Raw genomic sequence first — 23,290 nt, 5'->3', positions numbered from 1 at the left:
CCGTGGACAGTCCAGGAATCAGCATGTTTTTACATGAGTAGAATGTGTGCTTTTATTTAAAATGCATCTGTGGGTTATTTGTGGGGCATAGGAATTTGTTCACCCCCCCCCAATATAGTCCGCCCCCCCAAGGTCTGAGGGACAGTGGACCGGCCCCCTGCTAAAAAAAGTTTGCTGACCCCTGGTAGACTGTTGGAGGGAGGGAGAAGAGACTTCCAGAAGCCCTTTCAACTCCATGATTCTCCTAAGCCATGGGTCGGCAAACTAAGGCCCGCAGGCCGGATCAGGCCCAATTGCCTTAGAGATCCGGCCAGCAGACAGGAATCTGGGAATCGCCGCATGGATCGCCAGCATGCACATTCTCCTCCCCCCTCCCTCTCCCTCACACGGCGGCGCTTTTCTCCTCAGGGATGGAGCAATCTTGTCCCACGCTGGGCGCTGTCGGCGGCAGGAGTCGGCTCGCCCGCCTGCCTGCCTCAGCAGGGTAGCGCTGTGAAGGGGGCGTGTGACTCCGGCTCCCAACTGCTGCTGTGTTTTCCTCCTGCTCCCTTTTCCTCAGTCCACCCTTCCTTCCTTCTCTGCACCCCTTTTCCACAACCCTTCCTCGTGTGCTTTCTTCGCCGCCGCCTGCCTGCCTGCCTGCCTCCTTCTTTCATTCCTCCCATGGCGTTCAGGTGGGTTGTTGCGGTGGCCGCAGCTTCCGCTTGCGGGTTAGCGGGTGGCTCTGTCTTCTCCGCTGTGCCTCTTGGGAAGCAGCAGCAGGAGGTGGTGGGTAAAAGCTCTGGCGACGCCCCGGTTCCCCTACCTCCGTCCGCGGCTCCTTCACCAGAGCTGCTGCTTCTGTCTTCGCCACCCAACGCATCCTCCTACCGCATCACGGTGCCTGGCCGTCTGGAGAAGCCGAACTGCGGCTATTGGGAAGACAACTGGGACAGGTAAAGCGAAGCATCCTCAGGCCTCTTTGCAAGCGGGCAAAAATCATTCATTTCCCCCCTCCAAAATATAGCCCACCCCCCCCCAAAGTCTGAGGGACAGTGGACTGACCCCCTGCTGAAATAGTTTGCTGACCTGTGTTCTTAGCTTTGCTTCAAGTCACACCCATATTTAGGTGGCGCTAAGAGAACAGATGGGATGGGGATGGCGCTGTGGGTTAAACCACTGAGCTTAGGGCTTGCCGATCAGAAGGTCGGCAGTTCGAATCCTCGCGATGGGGTGAGCTCCCGTTGTTCGGTCCCAGCTCCTGCCAACCTAGCAGTTCGAAAGCACGTCAAAGTGCAAGTAGATAAATAGGTACTGCTCTGGCGGGAAGGTAAATGGCGTTTTCGTGTGCTGCTCTGGTTCACCAGAAGCGGCTTAGTCACATACCTGCCAAGGTTCGAATCCATACCTGCCAAGTCTCCCGCTGAAAAATGTGGGATCAGCAGCGGCACGGCACCGGAGGTTGCATAGAAGCAACTTCCGGGGCTGCTCTGTCCATATGTGGGCACCGGAAATAGGGTAGAGCGGCACCGGAAGTCACTTCTACACATGCCCGGCGGCCATCTTGGCGACGGCCGCCACCATGCGGCCACCAGCAAGATGGCCGCCGGGCATGCGTAGAAGCAACTTCCGGTGCTGCTCTGCCCTATTTCCGGTGCCCACACATGGGCAGAGCGGCACCCAAAATGGAGGCTCCCTGGCAGGTAGGAAATCTGGGGGATTTCTGGGATTTTTTTCCATTCAGGAGAACAGCGGGAAATGGATTAATATCCGGGGGTTTCCCGCGAAAAATGGGATACTTGACAGCTAAGCTTAGTCATGCTGGCCACATGACCCGGAAGCTGTACGTTGGCTCCCTCGGCCAGTAAAGCGAGATGGGCACCACAACCCCAGAGTTTTCCACGACTGGACCTAATAGTCAGGGGTCCCTTTACCTTTACCTTTAAGAGAACAGATACAGCATCTGGAAAGTTGCATGGAGGAGGTTGGGGAGCTCCCGTGGCTGCTTCTCCTTCTCCTTCTCCTTCTCCTTCTCCTTCTCCTTCTCCTTCTCCTTCTCCTTCTCCTTCTCCTTCTCCTTCTCCTTCTCCTTCTCCTTCTCCTTCTCCTCCTCCTCCTCCTCCTCCTCCTTCTCCTTCTCCTTCTCCTTCTCCTTCTCCTTCTTCTTCTTCTTCTTCTTTCCCACCGCTTAATCTTTCTCCGAAAGCGATGTATTTCATTCTATAACGAATAAACGCTCCCTCTTTCTCCCCCCCCAAATATAATGCACAGATTTGGAAGCTGCTCACAGCTAGCTGCACTGGGTCGTCATCAGGTCAGCTCCCGGCTCCCACAAGGGTAGTGAGAAAAGAGGGGGAAGTTTATTTATAGGCAGGACCGTTTGAACTTCCCCAAGTGACAGGATCACCTCGAGAGGAGAATTTTTTTCTGCATGTTAATTACACCCAGGGAAATTAGAATCCAGGCTAAAAATAGCAGGCCAATTGGTCGGCTCTCCTTGGATAGGCAAACAGTGTTCCGAACATCTCCACACTTCCGCCTACCCGTATCAGAAATGAGAGAGAGAGAGAGAATTGAGAATATGCTCCAGTGTGAAACTCAAGGCCAGAAGGAATCTGATATAAGGAAACCACCCAGAAAGAGTGGGATGCTGGTCCACTCTTTCTGGTGCAGGCAAGGAGATCGGCACATGCAGATTGCCACATGTATGGCAAGACACACAGCACCGAGCACCCTCCTGTTCACATGAACCCTACCAAAGCCAGTGGGATTTAACACCTAAGTAAACATGCACGAGATCCCACTATGCTCTTGAATTAAAGGGAATGGCAAATGTTTGCTTTTTAGATCTGCTACAAGTTCTTGCTCCTCCTTTTCCACCAGATCTGGTGGTCAGCTCAGGATCAAAGCTCCAGCTCTCTTTCCCATCAGAATCAGGTTTGAATGTGCACTGCTTAGCAGTGTAATGGTCTGGATCAGGCACCCCCAAACTTTGGCCCTCCAGATGTTTTGGACTACAGTTCCCACCATCCCTGACCACTGGTCCTGTTAGCTAGGGATCATGGGAGTTGTAGGCCAAAACATCTGGAGGGCCGCAGTTTGGGGATGCCTGGTCTGTATGGAGACTGAGAATCTGGAGCTGATTCCTGATGAAGTGGAGGGCATATGGACGGATGGTTCTTAGGTCCAGGAATTGAGAAAATGACTTGTTCTGGATGGGGTTCCTCTCCTCCTAAAGGATTGAGTATGCAGTCTCGGGGTTTGCCACCAGGGGTACACAGGTGGCGCTGTGGTCTAAACCACTGAGCCTATTGGGTTTGCTGATCAGAAGGTCGGTGGTTTGAATCCCTGCAACAGAGTGAGCTCTTGTTGCTCTAGCCCAGCTCCTGCCAACCTAGCAGTTCAAAAGCACGCCAGGGCAAGTAGATCAATAGGTACTGCAGCGGCAGGAAGGTAAACGGTGTTTCCGTGTGCTCTGGTTTCCGTCACGGTGTCCCGTTGTGCCAGAAGCAGTTCGGTCCTGCTGGCCACATGACCCGGAAAGCTGTCTGTGGACAAACGCCAGCTCCCTCATCCTGAGAGTAAGATGAGCGCCACAACCCCATAGCCGCCTTTGACTGGACTTAACCGTCCAGGGGTCCTTTACTGTTACCTTTTTATTATTAAAGTTGCCTCCAAAATCCGTTAAGTATACTGGCAGTCTGATTGGTTGGCTCTGGAACGCCAGAGGCAGAATCCTGCTGCAGAAATAGTAATGGGTATTCAACACACACACCCCACAACACCACTGTGTTTGCATATGAAGTCCTGGATGGATTTGGACCCAACGGCCTGAAAGAGAGCCTCTTCCTATATTGTCCTGCCATCAGTTGAGATCTGCCAGGGAGGCACTGTTAGTAGTACCATCATTAATGGAAGCAAAATAAAAAAAATTCCTTCAGTAGCACCTTAAAGACCAACTAAGTTTTTATTTTGGTATGAGCTTTCGTGTGCATGCACACTTCTTCAGATGTTAATTGAGAATCTTATTTCCTGGAACCTAGAACCTAGGTCTCCTCTGTGGTGGCTCCCCAACTCTGAAAGGCTCTCCCCCTTGAGATGGGGCAAGGCACTGGCATTGATCAGGCGCCATTATCAGGTTAAGGCCTTTCTCTCCCACCAAGCCTTTGAACAACAGGAATGATAACAGAGGGAATGATAATACAGTGGTACCTCTAGTTGCGGGCACGATCCGTTCGCACCCCGAAAAGCCGCAACGTGAAGCAAACGCAACAAGAGGTATGACTGTATTGGGGATTTCCACTTCCACGACTGAACTTCTCCCTTGCAAATTTCCTACATCCTTCCCGAATCTGTTCTGCTTGGGGGAGGGGGGGTGCAGAAAGAGGAGAGGAGGGAATCCCATTGCACGAGCAGAAATCCCTGCTCTGGCGGGAGGCTGCCTTAGCGATATGTTGGATGCAACCCATTGATTTTTAACAGAAATGTTTTAATCTGTGTATATTGATTTGACTTGTGGAATGGCCTCCCCCTGGATATTCGGGTAGCATCGATATTTTCTCAGCTAGTAAAAAACTTATGCACTCATTCAGGTTTTCCCAGGGCTTTGCTACATGCCTCCCCCGTCCCCGTGACGAGATTCCAGGGTCTGCATTCCCTTTCAGGACGATGAGGCACAGTGGAGTATGGTGTATGGTTTCATTCACACATACATACGACTTGCACTGACAGCAGATAGAGGAACTGCAGACCATTCACATCCCATGGCTTCTCCTTTAAGGACAGCATTGGATTCAAAGGACGGCAAGAAACATCCTCTGTGTCTCTGGTATTTAACTTGGCTCACTAAGGAGGGACGTAGGTGGTGCTGTGGTCTAAACCACTGAGCCTCTTGGGCTTGCCGACCAGAAGGTCAGCGGTTCAAATCCCCGCGACGGGGTGAGCTGCCGTTGCTCAGTCCCAGCTCCTGCCAACCTAGCAGTTTGAAAGCACGCCAGTGCAAGTAGATAAATAGGTACCACTCCGGTGGGAAGGTAAACGGCATTTCCGTGCGCTGCTCTGGTTTCGCCAGAAGCGGCTAAAGTCATGCTGGCCACATGACCTGAAAAAACTGTCTGCGGAGCGGACAAACGCCGGCTCCCTCGGCCTGTAAAGAGAGATGAGCGCTGCAACCCCAGAGTCGTTCGCGACTGGACTTAACTGTCAGGGGTCCCTTTACCTTTTAGACTCACTAAGATGTATAAGACTGAATCAGATAAGTCAGGCATAGGCAAATTCAGCCCTCTAGATGTTTTGGGACTACAATTCCCATCATCCCTGACCACTGGTCCTGTTAGCTAGGGATGATGGGAGTTGTAGTCCCAAAATATCTGAAGGGCCAAGTTTGCCTATGGCCTGAGATAACTGTTGGAGATGAATAGAGGTGGAGGGAACGTTCTTTCATCTGTGCTGGACTAAAAGAGTATTGGGAAATAAAAGGGTAAAAGAGTATTGGGAAATGATCCATAATGAATTGAAAAAAATGTTTAAAAATACCTCCCCCCCCCTCCAAAAAAACAAACCAGAGTCTTTTCTGTTGGGGATAATTCAGGCAGAAACTCCCAGGTGTCAGAAAAAGGTTATTTGTGTATGCCACTACTGCAGCCCATGTTTTCCAACTAAAGAATGGCAACTTACGTTGACTGAACATGCACAACTCGCAGGCTTAACATACAGAACAAGAGAAAAAGAAGAACATACATTTAGGGAAGATTGGAAAACGTTTATTGAATAAATGGGAAATGTAATTGTGTACAGCTGAAAACGCTGGCAGCATTGAGATAAATTTAACAGTGTTTTGATGGATGCAATAATGGAATAACGAATGGTATAGTTTTTGTAAAATATGCAGGGATTTACGATATGTAAAATGAACCATGGAAAGAGAAGAAGGGAAGTCATTGATATCTTAAGAATGTAAAATGAGTATTTTAAGTTGTAGAACAGAAAATCATCCCGAATGGCGAAATATCCCGTAACTCCCCCGGATTTCTTCCGGTGCCGCTCTGCCCATGTCTGGGCACTGGAAATCGGGCAGCAGCGGCACCAGAAGTTGCTTCTACGCATGTCTACTTCCGGTGCCGGCGTATTTTTTTAACCGGGACTTGGCAGCTATGTCTCTAAGGTGCCACTGGAAGGAATTTTTTTGAGCCTAGGGCTTGCGGTTCAAATCCCCACGACGGGGTGAGCTCCCGTTGCTTGGTCCCTGCTCCTGCCAACCTAGCAATTCGAAAGCACGAAGTGCAAGTAGATACAGTAAATAGGTACCACTCCAGCAGGAAGGTAAACAGCGTTTCCGTGCGCTGCTCTGGTTTCGCCAGAAGCGGCTTTGTCATTCTGGTCACATGACCCGGAAACTGTACGCCAGCTCCCTCGGCCAATAACGCGAGATGAGCACTGCAACCCCAGAGTCGTAAGCGACTGGACCTAGTGGTCAGGGGTACCTTTACCTTTGATGCTTTTGAATTATGGTGCTGGAGGAGACTCTTGAGAGTCCCATGGACTGCAAGAAGATCAAACCTATCCATTCTTAAGGAAATCAGCCCTGAGTGCTCACTGGAAGGACAGATCATGAAGCTGAGGCTCGAATACTTTGGCCACCTCATGAGAAGAGAAGACTCCCTGGAAAAGACCCAGATGTTGGGAAAGATTGAGGGTACAAGGAGAAGGGGATGACAGAGGACAAGATGGTTGGACAGTGTTCTCGAAGCTACGAACATGAGTTTGACCAAACTGCGGGAGGCAGTGCAAGACAGGAGTGCCTGGCATGCTACGGTTCATGGGGTCACGAAGAGTCGGACACGACTAAACAACAACCTTTACCTTTAGGGCAGACCCAACACAGCTACCTACCTGTAACTAGAAAATCTAATAAAATCCACACACACACACACACACACACACACACACACACACCCTCTGTGTCTCCTGTGACCATCACATGGAGTTCTTCTGACCCTCCTTCTTGCTGCTAACCAACTCCCAGGACCTCCCAGGCTATGTCATTCAAAGCTGAAACTCTAAACCTCGCCTTTCAGGTTGCTCATTCCCTTTTGCCTGGCAGTCTTTCCCTGTGATGGTTTTTCTTGATGGGCCATTACTGGCCTTTATCCCCTAATAGCCCATCCTGATACCTAGGGTTTCTGTGTCTGGCAAAGTTTAAATCAAACCTTGATTAATTCAAACTTTTACTTATTATGGGGAGTCTGCACTCTGCACACACACACACCCAAACACAAATTCATAACAACACCAGATTTTATTTTATTTTTAATCGTTTCTGAGATATGGGAGATGTAAATTTTAATGTTCTAAATCTCTAATCTTCAGCTGGTGGATCGGGAACAGCTACTGGGCCACAGTATCATCTAAGGTGAGTCATAACAGCAACGCTGTCCCATGAGAATGTTTGGTATAAAAATTAGTATAATTGGTATACAAAAGAAATAGTCTTGCCATACATAGCTCAGTCGGTAGAGCATGAGGCTCTTAATCTCAGGGTCATGGGTTTGAGCCCCACGTTGGGCAGAATCATAGAATCATAGAATCATAGAGTTGGAAGAGACCACAAGGGCCATCCAGTCCAACCACCTGCCAAGCAGGAAACACCATCAAAGAAGATTCCTGCATTGCAGTGGAGTTGGACTAGATCATGGGTAGGCAAACTAAGGCCCGGGGGCTGGATCTGGCCCAATCACCTTCTAAATCCGACCCGCAGACGGTCTGGGAATCAGCGTGTTTTACATGAGCAGAATGTGTCCTTTTATTTAAAATGCATCTCTGGGTTATTTGCGGGGCATAGGAATTCATTTATTTATTTTTCCAAAATATAGTCCGGCCCCCCACAAGGTCTGAGGGACAGTGGACCAGCCCCCTGCTGAAAAAATTTGCTGACCCCTGAACTACATGACTCTTGGGGTCCCTTGCAACTCCACAATTCTGTGATTCTATGATTCTATGATTAGTACAGTATGAGGACACATTCACACCAGACGAAATCACTCAAAGAGTGATTGGTGTGTTAAAATTCGCCCAAAAACCCGAGCATAACTCGAGGATAAAAGATCTAAATTTCAAATAGAGTTGCTGGAAGGCAGAACAAAATTGTTGTCTAAAATGTATAATTTGTTGTTAGAATGGTATACAAAAGATGAATTGACAAAGGAGGTGATGATAAAATGGGCAAAAGATTTTGGGCATAATATTGAATATGATGCGTGGTTGAAATTATGGAATCAAACATTGAAATTTACTGCATGTACTGCCCTGAAAGAGAATGTCTGGAAGATGATGTATAGATGGCATTTAACCCCAGTGAAATTATCTAGAATGTATAGAATGAGTAATAGAATGTGCTGGAAATGTAATGAGAAGGAAGGGGATTTTTATCATATGTGGTGGCAATGCGAAAAAATTAAAGAATTTTGGGAAAAGATATATAATGAACTGAAAAAGATTTTCAAGTACACTTTCCCCCAAAAAACAGAAGCATTTTTGTTAGGAATTATAGGACAAGAGATTACAAAGGAGGACAATATACTATTTTTGTATGCGACAACTGCGGCTAGGACATTGTTAGCCCAAAAATGGAAAACTCAGGACTTACCGACGATTGAAGAGTGGCAGACAAAAATGATAGACTATGCAGAATTAGCGAGACTGACTAGCAGGATTCGGAACCAGGGGGAAGCAAGGTTCCAAAGAGACTGGAGTAAATTTGTGGACTATATGGAAAAGAACTGTAGAAGTTTAAAGACACTTGCAGGACTGAAATAAATCCTGCGAATTGAGATTAAATGGGAGGTATAAAGGAACTGCGAGATAAGAATTGAATAGAAAACCAAAAGAGGGGAGGGAGGGAAGTCAAGCTCGGCGGAGCATTGGAAACGAGAGATTTGGATAAAATTGTTAAAAAAGATTGATGTATGTGTGGTATTGTTTTTTAATGTTTGTATGTTTTGTTTAATGTGTTTTAATGTGTTTTAATTGGAAAATCCAATAAATTGCTTTATATATATATATAAAAAACCCGAGCGTAACTCGGGTGGTGTGTCACTTCGAGAAAAAAACCCATAATTTTGTGATATTTATAGTTTAAATGACAAAAATGTATAATTGTAATATATAACTGTATTTAATAAACCAAAAACTAATTATTTAACTTACCTGCTTAGTGACTTCTTTGTTCATCTGTCAGTCGGTTTCTTTTGTTTGTCTTGATATTATTTAACTTGTGTGGGGTGCTGTGAACTAAGATAAGTGAGGGGGAGGGAGAATTCTTTAACTAACCTGCCTTTTAGTGACTTTTTTGTTGCTGAATTTCATTGGCTAAACCTTCAATTGAAGGTTGGTATTTTGTACACATCAAGCCCAAGCAAGCGCTACTAACTTCATCTGTCAATCTGTTTCTTTGTTGGTTTTGATACTATTTAATGCTGAGAATAAGGTCTCACACATAGCTGCCAAGTTATCCCTTTTTAAAAGGGATTTTCCCTTATGCTGAATAGGCTTCCTCGCGAGAAAAGGGAAAACTTGGCAGCTATGGTCTCACAGAAATACGTAGAGGGAAAACTTGTGAGTAAAGTAAAAATATAGCCATTGCTATATTTTTCAGGGTGCTAAAAGTGTCTGGTAATCTGGTTAAAAAAAACAGCACAGAAAAGGTTAAAAAAGAACGCTGTTACACCCAATCAGAAACAGCCACTGACGCAGCCAAAAACAGCACAGAAAGGGTTAAAAAAGAACGCTGTCACACCCAATCAGAAACAGCCACTGACGCAGCAAATTGAAAAACAGACCAGTCGCCGAACACAATCTCTGGCTACCGGCAACAACAACAAAAAAGGAGCCGGGTTTTAACAGCAGAGACAAGCTGTAGCCAGCGTGAATGGGCTGATGGCGCGCGTGCCAGCAGTGAGGGCTCTGCGTGTCACGTCTGACACGCGTGTCATAGGTTCGCCACCACTGGCCTAGGGAGAGTCCCAGGGGACAAAGGGAGAGCCCTTGGGAGCTAAATTTGTCTCCTCTCCTAAATAAATAAAATAAGGACCTGGGCCCAAAGAATGATTAACTGTGTCCCCTAGCAGGATTAGGGCCAGAGATTTCACCCACTTCCTTCACCCAGTGTGGTGTAATGGTTAGAGTATCAGACTAAGACCTGGGAGAGACCAGGGTTCAAATCCCACCCCACCCCCACTTGGCCATGAAGCTTGCTGGGTAACCTTGGGACCCAGTCCCTCTCAGCCTAACCTACCTCACAGGGTTGTTGTGGGGATAAAAGGGAGTGTACCGCCTTGGAGGATAAAGCTGGGACAGAAATGCATAAAATAAATGAGAAATAAACCCCACACACCTACTATTTTCCTATTTTCATGGCCGTTCCCAGGGGTCAGCAAACTTTTTCAGCAGGGGGCCGGTCCACAGTCCCTCAGACCTCGGGGGGGGGCAGATTATATTTTGGGGGGGGAAATGAACAAATTCCTATGCCCCACAAATAACCTAGAGATACATTTTAAATAAAAGGACACATTCTACTCATGTAAAAAACACACACGCTGAATCCTGGACCATCCGTGGGCCGGATTTAGAAGGCGATTGGGCCAGATCCAGCCCCCAAGCCTTAGTTTGCCTACCCATGGTTCAGGCTGATGCTGCCCATATTTTGCTCAGATGCAAAAGCCATGGGCCTTACTCTCGTGCAAGTGTGCATCGGAGAAGCAGCCTTCGAGCTTCCTGTTAATGCGCCTCCGAATCTTTCCCAGCCGCTGCCATCCATCTCTATCATTCTGATTACAGTAACTTTTATGTCTTCAAAGATAGTTATCATGCACTTCTGTCTCAATTGTCTTTCTGAACAGAGCAGCCTGACACCTCTGTGCTTTTTAAATTTGATAGGTCTTCCTTTATCACTTCCATCAGGAATTTTAAGGGAACAGATCTTTTTCACTAGGGCTTCCCCCCCCCCCGCCCCCAGCATCCTTGCGGAACCCTATAATTTATTTCTAAGGGGGAAAAAATGGAAAGAAGTTTTGAAACTTTGCGAGGGTGGGGGAGAAGAAACAGTTGATAATGTGTTGTAAAAAAATATATTTCTCCCTATAATTGTTTAAATGGAGTTTCCTTCCCCTCCCCCCAAAAATACACGGGGCAGGATTCAACAAACTTGTTGCGTACCTGGAATGAGGTCCCCCAATGCTCCCTCACAGATTTAGGGTGATCAAGGGTCTGAAAAGCATGCCTTATGAGGAACGGTTGAAGGAACTGGGTATGTTTAGCTTGGAGAAGAGAAGACTGAGATTGTTGTTGTTGTTGTTTAGTCGTTTAGTCGTGTCCGACTCTTCGTGACCCCATGGACCAGAGCACGCCAGGCACTCCTGTCTTGCACTGCCTCCCGCAGTTTGGTCAAACTCATGTTCGTAGCTTCGAGAACACTGTCCAACCATCTTGTCCTCTGTCGTCCCCTTCTCCTAGTGCCCTCAATCTTTCCCAACATCTGGGTCTTTTCCAGGGAGTCTTCTCTTCTTATGAGGTGGCCAAAGTATTGGAGCCTCAGCTTCGGGATCTGTCCTTCCAGTGAGCACTCAGGGCTGATTTCCTTCAGAATGGATAGGTTTGATCTTCTTGCAGTCCATGGGACTCTCAAGAGTCTCCTCCAGCACCATAATTCAAAAGCATCAATTCTTCGGCGATCAGTCTTCTTTATGGTCCAGCTCTCACTTCCATACATCACTACTGGGAAAACCATAGCTTTAACTATACGGACTTTTGTCGGCAAGGTGGTGTCTCTGCTTTTTAAGATGCTGTCTCTGCTTAACTTAAGACTGAGATAGCCATCTTCAAATATCTTAAGGGCTGTCCCAAGCTTGTTTTCTGCTGCTCCAGAGGGGAGGACCTCAACCAATGGGAGCTTGCAAGCTCAGTCACTCAATCTATATCCATTACAGGATACAAGGTTCATATGTCTACAAGAGATGTCTCGGCCGAAGCTCGGATGTTGTCCCAACACTTGACACACCCATGCTGCTCTGCTTTTAAGGAGCAGGGCTGGACCAAATAATTTGCTTGGTGGGTGATCTGTGGCCGTCCTGTTGTAGTTGTTGGCGTCCGTCTGTCTCAAGAGGCAATGGAGTGCGCCTCTGGGGGTGAAGTCAAAACATAAAATGGCTGGCATTGCCTAACCACCTTGCAAACAAATCAGGTTGCTTTCTCAGTAAGCTAAGAATACACCCTTTCTGGGTAAAGCAGGCAGGCGAGCAAGGTTCATAGTTGTGGTCATAGCTGTTGCTGTTGCTCCTGTTGGCTTCCATCTGTCTTGAGAGACAATGGAGTGCGCCTCTGGGGGTGAAGTCAAGACATAAAATAGCTGGCATTGCCTAACCACCTTGCAAACAAATCAGGTTGCCTTCTCAGTAAGCTAAAATTACACCCTTTCTGGGTGAAACAGGCAGGCGAGCAAGGGTCATAGTTGTGCTCATACCTGTTGTTGCCACTGTTTGCTTCCATCTGTCTTGAGAGACAATGGAGTGCGCCTTTGGTGGTGAAGTCAAATCAGGTTGCCTTCTCAGTAAGCTAAGAATACACCCTTTCTGGGTGAAACAGGCAGGCGAGCAAGGGTCATAGTTGTGCTCATAGCTGTTGTTGCCACTGTTTGCTTCCATCTGTCTCGAGAGACAATGGAGTGCGCCTCTGGGAGTAAAGGCAAACTGCTGCATTATCAGCACTCAAGTGAAGGCAGTTTCTGGTTTTCAGTTTTTTTGCTCCTATCACTCCATGTATCGTGGCTGTTGAGCATGTTCAGTCTCATCATGGGGGCTCTAAGGACATAGGGGTCCTCCCTTAAAGACTTTTCTGTACAGTGGTACCTTGGGTTACAAATGCTTCAGGTTACAAACGCTTCAGGTTACAGATTCCGCTAACCCAGAAATAGTACCTCGGGTTAAGAACTTTGCTTCAGGTTGAGAACAGAAATTGTGCTCCGGCAGCGCAGCGGCAGCAGGAGGCACCATTAGCTAAAGTGGTGCTTCAGGTTAAGAACAGGTTCAGGTTCAGGACGGACCTCGAGAATGAATTAAGTTCTTAACCAGAGGTAGAAAAAGAAGAAGAAGAGTTTGGATTTGATATCCCACTTTATCACTACCCGAAGGAGTCTCAAAGCGGCTAATATTCTCCTTTCCCTTCCTCTCCCACAACTAACACTCTGTGAGGTGAGTGAGGCTGAGAGACTTCAAAGAAGTATGACTAGCCCAAGGTCACCCAGCAGCTGCATGTGGAGGAGCGGAGACGCGAACTCGGTTCCCCAGATTACGAGTCTACCGCTCTTAACCACTACACCACTGTACTGTACTTCTGCAAACCTCAGGGTTCTCCTGAGCATGTGGCTGCTTCACCTCTCATTTCCCGGCGACCCCCCTGTTTTGCTACTCAGCCACTTGAGGTGGCTATTAGGAGGTGTGACAATGACACCCTGAATTTCTCCTGACAGAGAGAGGGGGGAGGTGGTGGTGGTGGTGGGGAGAGAGAGAGAGAGAAGTGAGCCTGAAAAACCCTCTGCGTTGCTGAGATATTCCAGTTTGCACAAGGACGCCTTTGTGCTAAGCTTCAGATGAAGTGGCATTATTTGCACACACACACACACACACACACACACACACACACACACACACACGGAGGGAGGGAGGGAGGGAGAGAAAAACCACCTGCTTATGTGGCTCACAATGCAGGAACCACACCAAGCTGAATCTGCCCCAGCCAACAGCTTTCCATCCTCGCCGTTCCCTAGCAACCACGGTTGCCAACCTTGCTTGTGCTGTGGGAGGTGAACGCTTCTGCTCCTTGATCCCCCGACCCGCCATACAAGTGGAGACAGCGCCGCTTCTGCATCGCAGCGGCCCCTCGAGGAGCGAGGCTGATCCCGCCGCGGCCCTCACCAGGGAGCACTTAATCACCTCCACGGTTGTGGGTGCAGCGTTTGACAGCTGCCCACTTGGGCAGCTCCACCTGACCGGGAGCGCAATGGGCCACACTTGACCCAGCTAGTGCTGCTGCTGCTGCTAATTCTACAGTTTGGGGCAGGGGAAAGAGGGCTCTGGTTTGATCCACGTTTTGGAGCAAATCTCCACGGCCTGCACCTGGCAGATCATGCTAGGAGAGGGCCATCAGTGGCTACTGGCATGGACTGGTTGGGTGCAAAGGAGTGGTGGGAGGCACCAGTTGGGGAACGCCCAAGGGAACCCCCAGGGGAAGAAGGCCCAGAGCCCGGGGAGTGGTGGTGGTGGGACGACGAGTGGTCAGAGGGAGAAGATTGGCAGGAGAAGGTGGTGTTGGAAGCTGAAGAGGCAACAGGGTTTGGTGAGCAGGGAGAGGCTGAGGCAGAGAGCAGTCCAGACTCAGAGGCAGGAGAGGAGGGGGAATCAAGAGACAGAGATGAGACAGGCTATTGAAGAAGCCAGGGGGGCTACGCCTCCTGCTGTGACCAGCTCCACTCTCCCTGGTCTCCCAGAACCAGAAGAGGTGTGAAGAGGGCAGAGCAAAGAGAGACAAAATGAAGGAGTGTTAGGCTGCTGGGGAAGAAACCAGGGAAGGAGCCTGAGAGAGCTGTGGGAAAGTGGGGACCTTCAGTCCTCGCAACTGCCTCACGGGGCAAGATCTACTGGGGAAAGTTGCTGTGCTCACTAGGCCTGCACTGTTTTGGTTCCTTTGAATAAAGAGTTAACTTCACTGGCACCAGGTGTTTTTATTGCCCCCGACTCTGGCTCCTGAGAGCTACTAGCCACAATGGCTATGCTCTGTCTCCATGGCCAGGGGGCAGTAATGCTCCTGAACACCAGTTGCTGGAAACCACAGGAGAGGAAAGTGCTATTGTGCTCAAATCCTGCTTTCAGGCTTCTCATAGGCATCTGGTCAGCTACTGGGAGAACAGGATGTTGGACCAGATGAGCCATTGGCCTGATCCAGAAGCCAGGCTCTCCTTGATCATTGACTTGCAACCTCATGCTGTAGGTCTTGTGAAGATCTCTCCCTTAGTCTCAACTAACGGCCTCTGTTGTAGTGGTCTGGGCAGGAGCTAGGATGGCCCTCACCCCCTAGCCACAGGGGACTCCATACCTGCCAAGTTGCTGTCGGAGAAATAAGGGACCGGGCCGGAAGTAGCAGACCGGAAGTAGCGCTGCCGCCATTTTGGAACTGGGCGGAGCATGTTCAGAAGTGACTTTTGATGCTGCTTTGCCCAGTTCCAAAATGGCCGACGTGCCAGAAGTCGCACTGCAGCCATTTTGGAACTGGGAAGAGCAGCATCAAAAGTCGCTTCTGAGCATGCTCCGCCCAGTTCCAAAATGGCCGCCGCGCCAGAATAAACCGGGGAAAAACAAAAAAAAAAAATCCGTTTTTTCAGCTAGGAACAGCTGGAAAAACGGGGATTTCCCGGGGAATACAGGAGACTTGGCAGCTATGCAGGGGACACTTGGGTCCCTAGTGATGAAGTTGTATCCAGGAGTGCCTCCAAGGTATGCAAGTGCTCCTTCAGGTAATTTGCCTATCTCCTGGACATGGGAACCACACACCCAAAGAGTTTCTGCCATTTCCAGGATTCAAGCACAGTGTGTTGACCCCAGTCCCCGCCACCTGTGCATGCATAGCCATTTCGAGAGTTGTCACAGCTCCTCCTGATTCAGATGTTAGGATGGAGAAACAGACATCAGTGTGATAGTGACACCTCGCTCCAAAACTCCCAACGACCGCTCCCAATGGCTTCATTAAATACATGAAGATATATGGAGATCTATTTGGCAGATACGGAGCCAGGAGGCAGGAGGCAGAATGTCATCGAGGCCAAATCTGGCCATTCGCCAGGACTGTTCCCACTCACGGAATCATAGAGATGTAGAGCTGGAAGGGTCCCCAGTGGTCATCTCTGATAGATGGTCACTCAGCCTCTGCTTAAAAACCTGTTTTAAGTACCACACTATTGACTCACGTTCAGCTTGTGTTCTACTAAGACTCCTAGATCCTGGTACTACTGGCAAGCCAGGTGTGCCCCACCTTATATTATTATTATTATTATTATTATTATTATTATTATTATTATTATTAATTTATTTATTATCTGTCTGGGTTTCCCCCGTCACTCTGGGCGGCTTCCAACAAATACCAAAATACATTAAAATATCACAGATTAAAAACTTCCCTAAACAGGGCTGCCTTTAGGTGTTTTCTAAATGCCAGGTAGTTGTTTATCTCCTTGACCTCCGATGGGAGGGCGTTCCACAGGGCGGGCGCCACTACCGAGAAGGCCCTCTGCCTGGTTCCCTGTAGCTTTGCTTCTCGCAGTGAGGGAACTGCCAGAAGGCCCTCGGCGCTGGATCTCAGTGTCCGGGCAGAACAATGGGGGTGGAGACGCTCCTTCAGGTATACTGGACCGAGGCTGTTTAGGGCTTTAAAGGTCAGCACCAACACTTTGAATTGTGCTCGGAAACGTACCTTATATGTGTGCAGCTGGTTCTTCCTGCCTAAATTTATACCCTGGCATTTGTCCGTATTACGGCCTCGACCCTGTATACCTGAAGGCACGTCTCCACCCCCATCGTTCAACCTGGACACTGAGGTCCAGCTCCGAGGGCCTCACTGTGAGAAGTGAGGTTACAGGGGACTAGGCAGAGGCCCTTCTCAGTGGTGGCACCCGCCCTGTGGAACGCCCTCCCAGCAGATGTCAAGGCAATAAGCACCTATCCTACTTTTCAAAGACATCTGAAGGCAACCCTGTTTAGGGAAGTTTTTAATGTTTAATGCTGTATTGTGTTTTTAATATTCAATTGGGAGCCGCCCAGAGTGGCTGGGGAAACCCAGCCAGATGGGTGGGGCATAAATAAAAAATAATAATAAAATTCAATACTGTTAGTTTGGGCCCAGTTCTCCATTCTGTTAAGGTCATCGAATCCTGATTCTGTCTTCTGTGGCATTCGCTATCCCTCCCAGGACTAGACACAGGACTAGCGGACACGGAGCAATGGATTCAAATTTCAAGAAAAAAGATTCCACCTAAACATTAGGAAGAACTTCCTGACAGTAAGAGCTGTTCGGCAGTGGAATTTGCTACCAATGAGTGTGGTGGAGTCTCCTTCTTTGGAGGTCTTTAAGCAGAGGCTTGACAGGCATATGTCAATAATGCTTTGATGGTGTTTCCTGCTTGGCAGGGGGTTGGACTGGATGGCCCTTGTGGTTTCTTCCAACTCTATGATTCTATGATTCTAGTTGTGATGCTCAGGAATGGACACAAAACTCTAGATGGGGTCAGACCAGCAAAGATATCCGTAAAAGCATTGGTGAAAACATCAATGAATACTGGTGGGATTAGCAGGAAAATTAATGTTTGTCAAGGTCTGGCTGCCTTGGTCAAAATTCTCCACCCTAACCATTGCTCGGTGCTGCCTCTCCATAGTGACAGAGCGCTGAAGCCTTTGAGAATTGCTTGTCTCCTTCTAAAGCAAACCCATTTCCTGCTCACCCTGTTTTTCCCACATTGCTGCCTTCTCGTGCACAGTACCCACGGGCTAGAACAAGCAGTGATGGCCATTGATTTCAGTCTCACACTGCTCTGACCCAGGTAACAACAGTGATTAAGGGAGAGACACGGGATTTCTGACAGCGCGGAAAAAAAGAAAAGAAAAGAGAAAAGGGAGCCTCTCCCTCAAAGCGCTTTATTGAACAACACTCCGATCTCATTTCACGGTCCCAGCAGAGAACAGAGAGCGAGGCTTGCCCTGGTCTCATTGGACGCAGCACATAGTTAAACTATGGAATTCCCTCCACCAACTTGGATGACTTTAAAAGAGGTTTAGACAAATTCAGGGAGGATCAAACTGTCGATGGCTACTAGCTGAGATAGTTATCTTTTGCCTCCAGAGTTAGAGACTGTTGGCTCCATCAGTCTTGAGAGACAATAGAGCATGGGTTGGCAAACCAAGGCCCGCGGGCCGGATCAGGCCCAGTTGCCTTCTAAATCCAGCCTGCGGACGGTCTGGGGATCGCCACGTGGATCGCCTGCGTGTGGATTGCCAGCACGCGTGTTCTTTCCCTCTCCCTCTCTCTCCCTCACACAGTGGTGGTGGAAGCGCCTCCTCCCTCCCTCCTCTCGGCTTCTCCTTGCCCTGCCTAGAGGAGGAAGGGGGCTGGGCTTTGTTGCTGCCATTTTAAGCAGCCCCTCTCCGGAGCCCTTTCGTGCACTGCTCATTGTCCCTCCCTATGTGCAGTGTGCATAGGAATTCATTCATTTCCCCCCAAAAAATATAGTCCGGCCCCCCACAAGGTCTGAGGGACAGTGGACCAGCCCCCTGCTGAAAAGGTTTGAGGACCCCTGCAATAGAGGAATGCACATTAGGGGCTGAAGTCAAACTGTTGGACAGTTGCAGCTGGTGCTGTGGCTGTAGAGATTGATACGGGAGAGACAGGATTTGTTGCAGCTTGGGCAAATGAAGGCTGCCGCAGATGCACCAGTGCGTTTATTCTCCCTGCTCTCCTCCCAGCAGTCATTCCTCCTCCGGTCCCTGATATGGATACATGACTTGACTGTCTGTCTCGGGGCACTGTGGTTGTCTGCAAAGGGATTCCCACATGGCAGGGTTGATGTTGCCAGCTTTCATGTCACCTTTGCAGGCAACCTCATAGAGCACGTCCTTGGGGGATCCTGCCATCTTCCATTCTGTGCACATGACCAAGGCAGCGTAGACGTCGCTGAGACAGGAGTGCGGACATGCAGAGCTAGAGAAAGTAATGTTTCTGAATACCAGGTAAACTGCAGGAGGCAGAGGGTTCTTGTGCTCGACTCCCGCTAATAATAATAATAATAATAATAATAATAATAATAATAATAATAATAAATTTATACCCAGCCACTCTGGGCGGCTCCCAACAGAATATTAAAAACATGATGAAACATCAAACATTTAAAACGTCCCTAAACAGGGCTGCCTTCAGGTGTCTTCTAAAAGTCAGATAGTTGTTTATTTCCTTGACGTCTGATGGGATGCGCCACCACCGAGAAGGCCCTCTGCCTGGTTCCCTGTAACCTCACTTCTCACAGGGAGGAACTGCCAGAAGGCCCTTGGAGCTGCACCTCAGTGTCTGGGATGAATGATGCGGTTGGAGACACTCCTTCAGGTATACTGGGCCAAGGCCGTTAACAACAACAACAACAACAACAACAACAACAACAACAATTTATTAAGGGCTTTAAAGGTCAGCACCAAGACTTTGAATTGTGCTTGGAAACCTACTGGGAGCCAATGAAGGTCTTTCAGGACTGGTGTGATAGTCTCGGCGGCCGCTCCCAGTCACCAGTCTAGCTGCCGCATTCTGGATTAACTGTAGTTTTCGGGTCACCTTCAAAGGTAGCCCTATGTAGTGTAGAGCTTGCAGGATTCCCACATGCATTCTGTTGTGGTGACCGTAACCTAGGTTTAAGGTGCCGTTTTGCGATTAGTTTAGATATCTGAGTTTCTAACTCTGGCTCATTCCCCTACAAAAGATGGAGCAAGCTTGCTTTCTCCTGCTCTGGAGGGCAGGACTCGAACCAATGGCTTCGAGTTACGAGAAAGGAAATTCCAGCTGAACCTCCGGAAGAACATTCCGACAGCAAGAGCTGTTTGACAGCGGAATGGTCTCCTTCCTTGGAGGTTTCCAAGCAGAGGTTGGGTGGTGCGACGTAAGAGGTCCCCACCTTATGCCTTTTGTTTTCAAACCTCTCAAATTATAAACGCACTAATAGGGATTTCTGAGGTAACACTAAACCTCTCCACTCTTCCCTATAGCCTTGTTGTGATCCCCCTATCCCTTGTGGGTTTTACCCGCATCGATGTTTGGATCGCGGGTCACAGCATTGTACATTGGGCCAGAGAAAGGGCAATTGAAACCGGTCTTGGGAGTGATCTCGGCCTCCCAGAAAATGTCAAAGTATCGTGGATCGCCAGGCGTGGAATGCGGTGGAAAGAACTTCTGCCTGCTGTCTTGGCAAGGGCTGCTTCAGTAGGGCCCCCCCATGCGCTGGTCATACAGTTGGGGGAGAATGATTTGGCGTGTCGAAACGCAGTGGAATTGAAATGGAATATCGTGGAGGACTTTGACAAGCTGTTGGCCTCCTTTCCGGGGACGACGTTGCTGTGGTCCGCCTTGTTGCATAGGCGTGTTTGGCGTGACGGGCTTTGCCCGAAGGCTTTGAACAGAACCAGGAGGCTATTGAATTCATTTGTATTGCGCAAGGTCCTTGATTTGAATGGGCAGATAATTTCCCACCCAGAGCTGGTACGCACTGAAGCAGCCCTTTATCGTAACGACGGAGTACACCTTTCGCCCCTGGGGAACGACATCTGGTTAGGTGACATAATTAGGGGGTTGGAGCATTGGTTGCGGGTGTGAGGGTATTGGCGACGAGCCTTTGGGGCTCGAGTGGTGGTTAGGCATTGGAAATTTGCATAAATAAAGAATGGGGGGCAGATCACGTCATCCTCTGCCCGAAATTGGAGATTTAATCCCGTTAAAGGGGTTCCGGGGGCGGTAGCTTTGTCCTGGGCCTACGGAGGTCAGGGCCTTAGAGCACCCCCCAACGGTGGCCACAGAAGGTGTCTCGGTAGATGTACATCACTGGGCTCCTTTCTGGTGGTTAATTTCTCCCAGAATGTAACACACGGGTTGCAGTCGGATATAGTCGGTTAGGGTCCAATGCCTAAGCCAATACCGCCCAACATCCTTAACCAATAAAGTTGTGGCCTTTTCACCCACTTTAAACTTAACCTCCTGTGTCTTGTCTCTTATTTCGGGTTGGGGAGGGACATTGCCACACAAATAAAATGAGAGCCACCAAAGATGCGACGTACCTCCCTTTCTCTATTACTAGCAGTGTGCAGAAGGAATTCAGTTATTGTTCAAACAACCCACTATTCCTTCTTTCTCCCAAATAAACTCCCTGTTTTTATATGGGTTTGCTAGTACATAGAGTACAGTTCCAGCTTTCCAAATAACGTGGCTCTGTATCCTTAAAAACTCCAGGCAAATGTTACAGGAACAATCTTGTGCCTTCAGTAAGGTTTCCCTCTCAACTCAGGTTCACCTCAGCAGCTGTTTGCCTCAGCCCAACTCTTTCCCTCCACTTGCCTCCCCTGTGCATGACTTTGAGATGCAAACTATCCACCTGCTCCTCAGGCTTAGTTTTACCTCCCCTCTTCAGTCACCACCCTTTTGAGTTTAGATACGTTGCTGGAATAAGGAGGAACATGCAATTTGACACAACATAGATGAAAGCTTTATTTAACTGGCGAACATGTATATTTCTTTATGGTTTCATTTGTTTAAACTCTTAGTTCATCATCTTCTTTTCATATAACACAGACTTGTTAATACAGCTCCTGCATCCCTCTCTAACACTCTACTCTAGTAACCTACACCACAACCTCCCACCCGCTCCCAAAACCCTCTCAACTGAATTAACGGCTACCCCTCCCCTTTAAACCAGTGGCTGTCCCGCCCCTCATGGAATGGAATGCGTCAATCAACTAAGAGGCTGGGTTTAACACTTAACACCCTGGAGTTCTACTCAAGCCAGCCCAATCCGTCACAGGTGGCCATCTGTTATGGATGCTTTACAGATTCCTGCATTGCAGAGGGTTGGACTAGTGAAGCTTGGGGTACCTTCCAACTCCACAATTCTATGATTCTATGAGAAAAAGCAAGTTTCCAGTCCTCATGTACCTGAACGGGCATGTCCCCAGTGGCATCTACCAGCAAAATGGGGCGACGCAAACACAGAGAGCCTCTCACCGGATGCCTTCAGGTCCTCTTGCTTCACTAGAGCTGTCGGCCGGAGCTGTAAGCGTTAAAAGCTGAGGGCCAGCCAGGTTGAACAGACAGCAGGCAGGAAGAACAGAGGGAGTTGGCCATGGTGGCAGGTCATGCTGGCACTCTCGCTTCGTACGCCATTGCAGGGGGCTGTGCCAAGGCATCAAAGCCGAGGTGGATGAGCCTGGCATTGCCTGAGCTATCCAAGGGCACCGTTGGCAGATCGTGGGTTCGCTGGAGCCTAACACATGTGGACAGATTAGTGTGTCTCTGACAGACTCCATCAGGCACATTCTGTTGTGGAGATCAGACGGGGACTCGTTTCCAAATGGCAGCGCCGAGTCCGTGCACCTCGCAGCTTAACTCCAGAGCTGCCGGGAAGGGAGGAGAGCTGGTCCCCTCCATTAGGCCTCCCCACCCCCCACCCCGAGGGCTCTGGAGACAGCTGGACAGCCAAGAGAGGCAGTGCCGTATAGTGGTTAGAGTGTTGGACTAGGACCAGGGAGACCAGGGTTCGAATCGTCACTCAGCTATGAAGCTTAATTGGGGGGCTGGCCAATCTCTTTCTCTGCTTAGCCTACCTCACAGGGTTGTTGTGGGGACTGTATGAAGAGGGGGAGAAGAACCACGTACGTCACCTTGAGCTCCTTGGGAGAAAAAGGTGGGAGCGAATGCAATAGATAAATAAACATCAACATTAACAACACAGGGGCTTTATCTTTGGGTAAATAGCCTAATGCTCAAACGGGAAAGCTGCAGTGGTAAACAGGGGCCACAATCGCATCATACATGATAATACTACTTTAAACAGTCATGGCTTCCCCAAAGGATTATGGGAGCTGTAGTTTGTTAAGGGTGATGAGCGCTATTAGGGCAGGGGCCATGACTGTTTAAAGCTGTATCCCAGTGCTTTGATCCTGTGATTCTCAAACATGGGTCCCCCGGCTGTTGTTGGACTGCAACTCCCATCATGCCTGACCACTGGTCCTGCTAGCTAGGGATGATGGGAGTTGTAGTCCCACAACAGCTGGAGAAACACTGCTTTAAATGTCTTGTGCAGATGTGGCCTCAAGCTTTGCAGTATTCAAGGCCCAAGCTATCCACACCGGCATGCAGCCTCTTGGAGAAACGCCTCGCAGTATAGGCATTTTTGCATGCAGATCTCTGCAAAGCAATGGGCGGTGCTCCACTGGCTGAAACGAATGGGCGTGGCTTAGGCCCCACCTGCACTATGTATTGAAAGCAGGCGGCCTCCAGGTCTCCCTTTTTGCTGCTTGAGGTGAAATGGGAAGGTCTGCCCTGCCACTGCCAGCAATGGAGAAGCAGCGGCTGCATCGCTGCCAATTTCTGGTGAGATCTGTGGCAGTAGAGGCTGTGGGGCGAGTTGGGGCCACGGGGGAGCTGCCTCAGGGGCTTTTGCCGCCTGAGGCAACTGCTTGGCTCCACCTCATGG

General features: G+C 48.9%; 1 protein-coding gene across 1 annotated transcript; it reads left to right on the top strand.

Annotated features, from left to right (window-relative positions):
* Nucleotides 1-663: 663 nt before the first annotated feature.
* On the top strand, nt 664-20,430 carry LOC148685519 (uncharacterized). The gene is made up of 2 exons (XM_088670976.1): nt 664-935; nt 19,818-20,430. Exons 1-2 carry the CDS (start codon nt 664-666, stop codon nt 20,419-20,421), a joined length of 876 nt encoding a protein of 291 aa, XP_088527102.1. The 3' UTR covers nt 20,422-20,430.
* The last annotated feature ends 2,860 nt before the right edge of the window (nt 20,431-23,290 follow it).

This window comes from Zootoca vivipara, chromosome 6 (assembly GCF_965207765.1).
Source record: "Zootoca vivipara chromosome 6, rZooViv2.hap1.1, whole genome shotgun sequence".
Classification (NCBI taxonomy): domain Eukaryota; kingdom Metazoa; phylum Chordata; class Lepidosauria; order Squamata; family Lacertidae; genus Zootoca; species Zootoca vivipara.
This window is presented reverse-complemented; position numbering and strand designations above follow the sequence as displayed.

Coding starts and splice junctions, on each gene's coding strand:
- LOC148685519 (XM_088670976.1), top strand. CDS start 664: ATGGCGTTCAGGTGGGTTGTTGCGGTGGCCGCAGCTTCCGCTTGCGGG. Junction 936..19,817: donor TGGGAAGACAACTGGGACAG/GTAAAGCGAAGC, acceptor TCTTCCCTATAG/CCTTGTTGTGATCCCCCTAT.